At 37.3% G+C, this 12,557-nt stretch overlaps 1 protein-coding gene across 2 annotated transcripts in view; it reads left to right on the forward strand.

Moving 5' to 3' along the window:
• Positions 1-12,557, forward strand: part of LOC133522366 (heme peroxidase 2) — an 85,104-nt gene that overhangs the window by 34,186 nt on the left and 38,361 nt on the right. Inside the window, exons 2-3 of one of the 2 annotated variants that reach the window (XM_061857681.1) lie at positions 8,853-9,002; positions 9,517-9,674. In XM_061857681.1, the coding sequence (XP_061713665.1) occupies positions 8,853-9,002; positions 9,517-9,674 (308 nt within the window). Of the gene's footprint in view, positions 1-8,852; positions 9,003-9,516; positions 9,675-9,858; positions 9,877-12,557 lie in introns of those variants that run through there. The other variant, XM_061857683.1, reaches the window with a different exon arrangement.

Here is a 12,557-nt window from a genome sequence, read left to right on the forward strand (position 1 = left end):
AGAATTTCTCGAAAACAGGATTTATAGTAAGATTTGCCACTATACGCGAAGTCATCCGATTTTGTTACAAAAAAAATATTTTCTAAACTTCGCACAGTAATTCGTCATAGTAAGCGGTTAGTCAGTATCAGTAATTTTTTAGTCTGATCTTATTCACCTCGGTCTACTAAGTATATTACGAACGAAAACGCCACAAACAACGTAATTTACTCGTTATATTAATATTAGGTTTTTAAAGACAATAGATTATTATTTCACACGCCTTGTTGTGCTGACTCACGTTGCTGTTATCCTACGTTACTGAACAGCTAATTTATGTTTCGGAAAATAAAATTAATTAGGCTCTGAACAATGAAGACATGCGTTGTAATACATTACGCAGCATAGCAGCATATATTTAGCCGCCGTGCAGGTCAGGATCTCGACGACTTAAATAAAACTTCGATTTATAATAAAGTGAAGTATAATCATCCCAAAGGTACTGGTTTACAAGGGTTCTTGCCAAAACGGTTCAATGTAGAATGTAGGTGTTTATAGTATGGAGGATGATGAAAGAGTGATTTGCAATATTTTACTTGATCAGTACAAAGGTTCAGATTTAAATGCTTCCAATTGGCCGCGAAACAGATTATGTGGAGCGCTCCTATTGGTGCTTTTAAAAAGCCTCCGAATGCTAGCCGAGCCCGACGGCCGATTGTTTAAAGCCATCCAGCCAAAGCCATACAAAAGTTTCGCCACTGACCTTGTCCAACATTACCTTCGTTATTCCAACTATTAACCTGGTTAACTAGTCAGGATAACCAGTATAAGAACGCTCTTCAATTATAAAAGAAAAAAAAAAAAAAAAAAAACATACAAGAAGACAAGCCCAAACTTGCCAGTAAAATTTGAACTTACAATGTGGAAAATAAAGTTGATTTTGTTTTGTCTAAAAATGGAACGAAACAAAACAAATGCAACTCTGTTCCAATTGAACATGATTTAAACTTCATCGTACTTAAAGGAACGTGAGCTTTAGGACACTGACTCAGAGGGCCTACCGCGAACCACGTTCGACGTGTTGCCTCCCTGTCACACTTACGTACGAATATACAAGTGCGACAGGGAGACAACACGTCGAACGTGCGCCTCGAGGCATACTTGAGCTCGCGCGTCAAATGCAACGCTACTCCATGGGTGACTATTTTGGTATGCGTTATGTATCGGTGGTCACGTTCCTCACTTTCCCTCTCATGACATAACTGTCGAAGCCTTCCAATATTGCGTACTGACATTGAAACTATTGAAACCATTCGTGATTTTGTTATTGTATTTTGAGACTATAACAATGACTAGAGGATTTCTAGCCCTTGACTTGTCATTTTGAATATTGAGTGGCATATTCCATTATGTTAATCAAGAAGTCATAGTTCACTTTGAAAATAAACATGCATAAATAGGTGTTAATATCACAATGCACAATCAAATATGCATTGATGTCTTGGTTACATGTTAAGGTTTTTTAAAAAATGGTTACAAAAATGGTTGTTTTGTTAAAAACAATTAAATTTTTATGTAGTTTATTAAAGCGGGTCACTCACGTATTTAAGATCGATGTGTACGATGTGTTATTCATATTTTTTTATACTAAAATCAAAAATTCTTATAGGTATCGTATCTCACTGTTAACGTTAACCTTTTTAAAAGCACAAACCGGCAAGAAAGGTCACATTTCAAAAGTACCAAGCTTTAAAACTAGCACGCGCTAAACGATTTCACCTCTTTGATTTCCTGCATAATATCAAATATCAAATATCAAACATTTATTCAGCAAATAGGCCACAGGGGCACTTTTATATGTCCATTTTTACAAACAATAAATTAAAAAAAAATCGAATCAAATCAATTACAAATATCGAATCTATGAAATAATAAATACTTTATTAGAGATGTATACTGTCTCTAAATGTCAAATTACACAAAAAAAACTATGATAAAAAAATAAAACCATAAAATACTAAAATTCTTTAGAGATGTATAAGTCTCTAAGTGTCAGAGATAAAATATAAAAAAGATATTAAATTATCCTTAGAGATGTAGAGGGTCGCCAAGGCTTGAATTCTTATATAAATAATTAAAAGACAAAAAAATTAAAACAGACAATAAATAGCTAAAGGCTGGGTAGTGGGTATTGTGGTTTTTGTGGGGTTGTTGGTGTGGGTTGTGGGTAAAATACTGGGTTAACGTGATTATTGGGGGGGACACATAGGGTAAGACCCAATACCTACTAGGTTAAGTTTCCTGTAGATATATATTTATTCATAAGACTAACATAGATTTTTAAGAAGCTACTTACCAATTTCTATGGATTATGGTCCGAAATAAACAATATTTATTTATTTATTGTAATTACTAATTACGTCTATTTGACACTTTACCTAGACTCTTCTTCCTCGCGTTGTCCCGGCATTTGCCACGGCTCATGGGAGCCTGGGGTCCGCTTGACTTTACCTAGACTACCTATGCTAAGCAGCGTACAGTCAAGTGTAAAAATATGGGTATACACATCTTACTCAAAAATATGTCCCATAGCATCTTCCAGTGTAATAAGAGCGTAGTACCATATTTATGAGACGATTCTTTCGATACATATTTTTGCACTTGACTGTACAGACGCCATCAGATATATCGGAGTGGAGTCCTCAGAAATATCCGAACGTGAATTTTAACATCTTGATAATAGAGGCTTTTCAGATATTTGTGATCACCTTGTTTGCTTCAATATATATGGTGAGTCGGTCTGTGCAGCGTTTCATTGTATGGAAACAGCAGCATTTCTAAAGTAGAACGTGACGCGTTAGATATGGAACGTATGGCATCATCGGGAGACCAACGAACGAACAATGCTTATAAGATATCACAGTGATACGATACAGATCTGTTAGTGTCAAAAGTGACATTCTTGAATTAAAAACGTCACTTTTGACACTGACAGATCAGTATCGTATCAGTGACATCTTATAAGGATTGTCGAATACGGTCGCAAGAGCTGAGAAAAAACGCAAAATATAGTCTCCTGCGCGGTAACATTTTATTTCCTTAAAATTATTTTAAATTAATTGAATTAACGTAACTGGTGACTGAAGAGCAGGCGACTTCCTCGCACAACGTATCAGCATTGCGATACAATGAGGAAATGCCGCCAGCATCCTTGGTACAATGCCTCAAGGGCTTATTTTAGATTTAACCTAGTTATTAATTTAGTTTAATATTTGTACAGTTACTGTAATACCTCTGTATATATATCTTTTATTTTAAATAAATTATTTAAAAATATATCCTCATTTAATACTAAGAACTAACGGGTTATTCCTACTAGTTACCACCAAGTTATTACTAGTGGTAACTCCTGGGATTTTTTCCCCACCTTTTACTAGTGGTGACTACTGGAAAATAAAATCCCACTTGTTACCACCAACTTCCAGGTTTGGATCACTTTTAAGGCAGTTTACTGAAACACTAATCGACTTAATTATAATTATTTTTTAAAGCACTCTATATGTATGCTACACTATTTTTACTGTTTTTATTAGTATTGAACTCTAACAACATTTTGGTGGTAACTACTGGGAAAAAAAATCCCACCTTTTACCAGTGGTACTGGGAAAAAATATATATAGTGGTAACTACTGCGATTTTTTTAACAACTTTTACCACTTGTAACTACTGGAAAAAATCACAGTAGTTACCACGAAATCGAATTGGTGGTAACTACTAGGAATAAGATAAAGATAGTTTATTATTCAAGTAGGCATATTACAATGCGCTTATGAACGTCAAATAAAGCTACACCGGCTCTAACCCTACACCTCTGACCCGAGATTTAAATCCCCCCTCAAATGGAGGAGGGTATCCCAATATGGACCGGCAAGTAACTCGAAAATAACCCGAACTAACTCTCACGGAGATCACCGAATAAACCCATGCAAACATAATGACGCTAATAACTTATAATATAAATTGTATGACTATGGTTATACTTTATCCAATGTCAATGACATAAGTAGAAAGTACTAGTGAAGTGTCAGCTGTGATAAAAACGAAAGCCACACTTGTGGTTGCTATGTAGCTATTCTGGCTCTTGTGGTTACTTCCTAGGGAGACCGGAGCGAATCGGATCACATCAAATCCATGAGCGTTTCTTTAAAAAAATATAACTTTCATTAAGTTTGTATTTTTTTATAAATATTGTTTTATTTCCACTCAAAATCACGAGCTCTTTCGATCCTTATGGTATAAAAAATTGTCTCAGAGTTTTTTTACTATTGTGTTACGATTTCTCCATATGCTTTGTGTGGCGGTAACAAAAAGGAGAGTATGAAAAATGTATGGAAATGTAAGGATGTAAAGCGCTCGCGATCCTGACTAGAAATAACATAAAAGTTAGAGAAATCAAAAAAAGCGAGCGTACCTACTAAAATAGCACCGCACATCTTAGCCTGATGCAATGCCAATCATAAGCAATATTTTTTTGACCCGATTTGCTTTATGATCCGATTCGCGTCGGTCTACCCTATATGTTCTTTTCAATACATAGGGTAGACCGATGCGATAAATAAATAAATATTTAGGACAATTATACACAGATTGACCTACACTGAAAAAAATAAATAGCCGAACTGGTTTTGTAACTTTACTAAATAACTAAACTACGGTTATAAGAAAATAAACTTTGCATAAATTTACAAAACTTATTTTGTAGTGTATAATAAATACCGGAACACTGATAGCCAAACACGGTTTTGTAACATATAACACATAGTTCGCAAGTCCCAATTTTTGTGTAAACAGTAACCAAAATGTTTGTTACAGTTATGCAAACATTTCTTTCAGTGTAGTCCCAAACTAAACTAAGCAAAACTTATACTATGAGTAATACGCGACGATATACATACATATATAGATAAATGCATGCTAATTATACATAGAAAACACCCATGACTCAGGAACAAATATATGTGTTCATCACACAAATAAATGCCCTTACCGGGATTCGAACCCAGGACCATTGACTTCATAGCCAGGTCACTACCCACTAGGCCAGACACGTCTTCTCATAATTATATTGTATAGGTTTTCTTGAGGGTTTTCAAAAAAGGAGTGTATAGGATTCCATAAGCTACGGTGACCACTTACTAGACAGGCCGTATGCTTGTTTATCGACATGGCAAAAAAACGTGATTTAATAATACAAAATATATTTTAAATGACCCGGGTACGTCCTTAAACGACGTCCACAAGAGAGGTATGGGCATTATGAATGTCATCTCGCTTTGTGTGGTAGGGCACAGCACAGCGGATGTTATTCCAGATCAGAGCAGAGCCCAACTGGGGAAGTACCTCCATCTTACAGAAAACCGCAGCCAAATAACACTAGACCCTACTCAGTGTTGTGTTCCTGCCGGTGAGTAAGGTTGCCAGAGCCCAACGAGGGGAGGGAGGGTTATTAGGGTCGGCAACGCGCATGTAACTCCTCTGGAGTTGCAGGCGTACATAGGCTTCGAAGGCTGCTTACCACCAGGCGGGCCGTATGCTTGTTTGCCACCGACGTAGTATAAAAAAAAAACATTTTAAATAATTTATTGCAAGTAATAAGAGTAACACACTAAAATATTTTAATTCCACTTGTCATAGCGACCTACAAAACGAGTTTATATCAGACCAAAGTCATTATACAATAAAGCTGGTCAAGTCTTAGCATACTTTTGGTTTCGATTTTACATAATTAAATTTAACAAGCATGGATATAAAACTTCGTAACAAGTTTTCATACCTTGCTCAATACAATGTTTTTGTCGGCTCCTGAGAATCCTGCATGATGCAGGAATAATTCTTAATTTGAAAAATGTATTTTCATCACACTTACTCGTGAAACTCTCGTTCGTAAATTCTTGTTTACCACATCCACACAATGTAAAATCCACTTAAGTTTTGTATTACCTACGGGGTGGTCCTAATGAATTTTATGCTTTCGCGGATATCATGAAAAGCAAAGCATAGGGCTTGTGCACAAATCTCGCGAGGTTTTTTCGGCTACTTCTTGTGTATTTCGGATATTTTATTTATATATTTTCTTTCACCATAGAAAAATACACGTGAGCCCCCCCCCCCCCCATCAACTTCTTCCCAATGTGTGTTCTGTTCTGATTATCTTCTTTTTTGTGATAAAATTTGTTGGTTGGATAGAGTTCCCTATTAGATAAGATAGTAATTTATTTGATAAAATACGAGTTATATAAGCTGTTAATAGTATTAGTATTAGTCTTGCAATACAGCGAGGAAATGCTGCCAGTATCTACGGCACCATGCCGCAGGGGGATATTTTTTAGTATTTTATTTTAAGTTTAGTATTATTTATTTTTAGATTTAGGTTTTAAGTTTTATAGCTGTTAATATACAAATTCAGTTCTTTACATATCTGGCTGGAATTTCAGCATTCAAATATTTATCACAAAAATAAATTACAAATATAAATATAAAAGAAGCAGTACCTACAGAAAAAATATGGAGTAAAGAAAAATGACAATGTGTATTCTGTACAATATAAGCGCAGTTTCATCATATGTCCTAAAAATATTCCCCTGAGTTACGGAAAACGTATAAAAATTTCGTAACTCAATGGAAAATTAAATAACATTTGGTTTTGTCTCAAATGGGCTTTCATGTTTAAGTCCGTCCAGAATGAGGAGTTTATCAAAATCAGACAGAAAAATCGACAATACCTAAGCGAGATCATTAAGAATTAAAACACGTCGATCTCGTATGAGCTCGCATTTCTTTTTTTACAAGTGTACGGCCAGCTGTCTCGGCTGTCAGTACTGTCACTTCCTGGCTGCGCGTTCTGATCGCTATCTGATCTGAGACGAGGCGAGCGCCAACTCGAAACCAAACCGTGACGTCGAGACGTCGAGATCCGTAAGAACCGTTCTTTTTCGTCTGAATTCGAAAAATAAGTTTTTGGAAAAAAACACAAGCACAAACACTTGGTACAAGTTTTTATCGCTGACTGTACTTTTATTTCCACAGGCAACTAATACTCATCGAGGCAATTCTAACATGTTTTATCACAGAGTTCCCATGAGCACCTCCTGTCTTCATCATCAGATCAACTCCATGTCATCATAATATTAAATTGTCATCCGATTTACATATGTATGCAAAATTTCAATTGGAAATCGGGAAGTAAGTCAAACTTTGCTTCCAAGATTTGTGCCACACTAACTAACAAACATACATATTAACAGGACAAACGCAGACAGTATGCTTGAAAAAATGGTCGATAATTAGATTTCGATCTTCTGTATATGAATACTTTAAGATTTACGTGTATTTTACTGTATTTTTCAAAATTACATACTTTTTTGTATCCCAAATTGGGATTTCTTACCCATCTGTCTACCCAGAACGAGGAGATGTTCAAAAACGCCAAATTTTATAAAAATCTGTCAATAAAAACTAATACACGATAACAATCGGCCCAGCTACTTATAATCTGAGGGTCTACCGCGAACACCAAAGTTCGTAAATTACGGGCATCTTTCTCTGTCACTCTAATTACGTTATGTTAGTCATAATTGGAGTAAAAGAGAAAGATGTCCGCAATTTACGAACTTCGGTGTTCGCGCCCTCAGAGAGCGGATTGATACTGGTTCACCGGCAGCGTTCAACTCTTTCTCTGGTCAGCGCTCAGAACATACACGGAACCTGTTACATAGTGGCGATCAATCATGTGACGAGGAAGGTTCGCCTCCCCCCACTATTTGTTGCAAGTGGTTTTGACATTTGATCTAGACCATTGCACTTAAATTGCAGTGTTTATTATGTTTTATGATACTCTACATTGTGTAAGCGGATGTTCCAAGATTAATTACAGTTTTACAACTATCATTGGTCTGATTTAGTTCAAAATTAATCATGTGTTTTATCAAGATATACAATAAATAATCCTCATTTCGGCAGACTATTAATTAAAGGTGAAACATGTGTACATAAAACAACTAGTACTATAATTCAATATTAACACAACCCTCATCTAAATCCACAGCGCAGGCTTCGTCAAAAGCATAGGTACTAAACAGAATCCGCTACAAACTTCGTCCAATCTACATTAGTGATAATCCGCCACAGGCTTCGTCAAAAATGTACAAGATGTTATAATGTTATGTTGTAATGTTAATATATATTAATTAATATTTGTAACGCTTTGGCTTGTTAGCTGTAAGTTACAGATGTTTACCTGAAATAAAGAATAACAAAAGATAAAATCCGCAACATGCTGTGTCCTGTAATGTTATAGCTTGCGTGGTGGTACAAAACTACTGTCCTTGGTAACTTTCTATCTTTTAATTTGATATTTGTTAAAATGTGAAAGTTTCTGAAGGAAATATAAATCTGAAAAAAAAAAACGTATAAATTGTGATAACCTTACATACACATCAAAATGTCAAATCTGGTCATTGGCTTACTGTCCTATCTCAACTACTGTGTAAATTATTGTTGCTGCCTTAAGGTTACGTTCGAATGTCAACTGCAGCTGCGTCACTGTTGCGGCGTCATTGTTGCCGCCGCTGTATCTGTCAATTTGCTTAGTAAAATAAGTGACCTTCGCCTCCACATTACTGCCGCGATTATGACGTTCATTGTGGCACCCAATTTATCTAATAAATTGACAGATAGGTACAGCGGCTGTAACATGGACGCTGCAACAGTCACTTTCAATCTGTAACATTATTTTCTTATATTGACGAATTGTATTATCATATCATGTAATATTAAGACTTAATAAAACGAATGCATATTATTATTTGTTACAGGCTTAGGCGTGGTCTCCTGCTGCTAGTATTATCATCATGTGCGCTTGCGCAGAGCAAGTCCGATGACTTACAGGCAGTACCCAGCGACCTCAGAAGAGCGGTCAGCGAGGCACTCGCTCTAGAGAGGAGGTTCCTACAGGGGGCTAGAGAGTGAGTATAACATGTAGTATCGGCATCTTGCTCGCACAGAACAAGTTAGTTCACTTACAGGCGGTGCCCAGCGACCTCAGAAGAGCGGTCAGCGAGGCGCTCGCTCTTGAGAGGAGGTTCCTACAGGGGGCTAGAGAGTGAATATAACATGTAGTATCGGCATCTCGCTCGCACAGAGCAAGTCAGTTCACTTACGGGCGGTGCCCAGCGACCTCAGAAGAGCGGTCAGCGAGGCACTCGCTCTTGAGAGATTAACTTGTTAAGGTAACTTTCGAATCACGCAACAAGGTCAAACACATTCGGAAAATATTCACGTATGTGAACAATACAATAAAAGTTAACGATCCGGTCGGCTCAGTTGGTAGAGTGGCGGGCTAGTATCCCGGAGTCGCATATTCGAGTCTCGCCCGAGACAGTGAGTTTTGCTTTTCTTTCACATCTTTTAAGCATTGTATAGTATCGTTTACAAACGTTTATATTTAATACAAAATTAATTCAATAATTCTTTGTTCAGAGAAAACTGTTCTTCAGCGGAGGACTCCGTCAGCAACACGCCGTGCCCGCCGAGCAAGTACCGCAGCGCCTCGGGCGAGTGCAATAACGTGCGCTACCGGCCGTGGGGGAGGCGCGGCGACGTGTTCCTGCGGCTGCTGCCCGCCAACTACGCCGACGGTGAGTCACTGTGAGCACAGCAAGTACCGCAGTCAGCAACAACGTGCTTCGGCCCTAAAGTAGCATGTTCCTCCGGATGCTGCCCGCCATCTACGCTGACGGTGAGTCACTGTCAGCACAGCAAGTACCGTAGTCAGGAACAATGTGCTTCGGGCCTGAGGCAGTGTGTTCCTGCGGCTCCTGCCCGCCAACTACGCCGACGGTGAGTCACTGACATCACGGTAAGTACCACAGTCAGCAACAACGTCCCGTCGACCGTGGGCCAGGTATGGCGTCGCGTCGTGTTCCTGCGGCTGCTGCCCACCAAGTACGACGACGATCAGTCACTGTTAGCACAGCAAGTACCGCAGTCAGCAAAAACGTGCACCGACCATGGGGAAGGCGTCGCGCCGTGTTCCTGCTAATACCCGTACAATCTTAATATTTTGAACGCTACGCCTATCATATACGGTGCGTTATCATAAACCTTGGCGGCATCCACGAAGGTTGATATTGAGGTTGCATCAGTTGAAGTATCTTTGGCAATCAAAGGGTTGTCTGTCTACCGTCTTTACCGTTCTATTTGGGGGCTTAAGAATTATCTAAGCACTCGATAATCATCCCATCTTTTTGTGTTAACAACACAATTACAAGAGTTCATTATGCTAATCCCAATCTTGATAACATATACCTCTACGTACCTACATAATGGAAGTTATTAAAACCGATGGCCAAGTTCATCACCGGTTACAAAACAATTATGAAGACAACTGCTTAATTGATCGATTAGATTAATTTCCGACATGACAGTAACACAAATTATTTGTGAAGGCCACAGTACGTTAACGAAACAGCTTAGCACAAAAGGATGTATCTATCTGACTTTTGTTTTATTTTGCGTCTTTTTGAGTATCTCACTAAAAGTTTAGTGCCGGTTTTTTTAATTATCTGCAATTAAATACGGGTGCATGATATTTCCTTAATCTATGTTATGCATGTGTTTTTTTAACTTATACAATTAAAAATAATGGAAATTGGAGGTAATCTTTATTTAAACTTTATTGGACAACGTAAATATGCAATTAAATACAAATGGCGGACTTAATGCCAAAAGTTATTCTCTACCAAACCCAAACAAGTTGGTGCAAAGAGAAACAAATAATCCAGTAAAGACAATTGACAAATATACATAATATTGTATCATAGGAACTATTAAATTTACAAAACAAAGAGAAACCCTTTTGCAGGCACGTTGTACTGTTTTAAATTTATCTCCCTTATATTATAACTGTGTAAAATTATCTGTTTGATTTAATTACCATTACATTCATTATAATACTCATAAAGCAATGTTTAAGCACAAAATGTCACTTAAAAATCATGTTTACATACTTGCTTGATGGATTTAACACCTGCTGCGGTAACTTCACGATTGCTTACTAGTTCTTTGTAATATGTTAATGTCAACTTAGTTTTGTGTACTTTAGCCTACGACATTAAACAATGAATTCTAAAAATGTTCAACTTGTTAAGTTTAAGTATTTTGCTCATACTTAATGGAAAGAAAAAAAGTATATATATGAGGTTTTAAACTCAGTTTCTTAAATGTACTTGTCCACCTTATATATTCCGAGCCCATGATAATGTTGTCACTGTGCAGACGCATGTCTATCGATCTGAGCGATCAATTATCGTATGATTACTAGGGTCATTAACTTTTATTGGTGCAAATCATGTGATTTCTGCCGTTAGCCAGTATTTGCAATACCCTCTTCATCTTATCGGGTTTAAGCTATTTACCACTCAGCCATTGAGTTGTTAATGTGTGTGTGTGTGTGTTGTGCGTAAAGTCGAGGAAATCGGCGTGTTATGATATCAGAATTTTGTCCTAGCGATACTATCTGTACGTATCCTTCAACTCTATAATAATTGCAGAAGGTAGATAGGTACTTTGCTTCTTTGGCAGGACAAAACAGAAATAAGATAAGTACTTTTTTAATCCTTACCTCACTGGGAATTTTAATAATTGAGGTAATTTTATTAATTAGCGCGAGAACTTAAACATTTTTATGGCGATATTTACAATTTGTAGTAATTAAAATTATCCAAAACAACAAACAAATCGTAAGCAAGCTTACGGCGGTGCATTGGATTTATAAATAAACCAAGAATGGAGAAACTTGATTCAGTTTAAGGTCGCAGTAAAATGTCACAAGCGGACATTTTAGACAAAGTTGCTAAAATATTTAGGTTTAATTCAGTATTTCAAGGCAAAAGACGCTAAGTAGACTACATAGGGGACTAGCCGAAAGACCAATTACTTATAGAAAACGCCAATGAAACAAACGATACTTTAAAAATGTGAAGTTTGAAAAGTTTTCAACAATTATTTTGATATTTTAATTATTGTTTGCCTATAAATGACTGTCTTCATGGCTACGGCCCTGGGATACTTAAAGTACTTAGTTATCATAAGTACTGTAGGGGCAAGAGTGCGCCTAAATAAGTAAATACAACTAAATGATTAGGGACCCTTCCACCGTAATCACTCTTTTCCCCGTAAGGAAAGAGAAACATTAGGTAGGCGAAGTTACCCCTATTAGTGCCCTTGACTAATTTTGTATACTCGCAATATATCGTCTTATATATTGTACCATCTGCTTATATTATCTTCTTCTTTCCATCATATTACCCGCTGCTGGGGTGTAGGGCTCGTATAGTATTCTTCCACTGACTCGAGTCCTGGGTAGTTTGGGTAACTTAACCTTCCCCCCATCCCTAATACACCCAGCTCTTGCTCCACAGAACGGTGCCAAGTAAATTTAGGGCGGCTATGTTTCCGTTTGCCGGGCATCTTCCAGATCAGGGCCAGTTTGGATAAGTGGGTGTCCGGTTTCCTAAGGA

This window comes from Cydia pomonella, chromosome 10 (genome assembly GCF_033807575.1).
Source record: "Cydia pomonella isolate Wapato2018A chromosome 10, ilCydPomo1, whole genome shotgun sequence".
Classification (NCBI taxonomy): domain Eukaryota; kingdom Metazoa; phylum Arthropoda; class Insecta; order Lepidoptera; family Tortricidae; genus Cydia; species Cydia pomonella.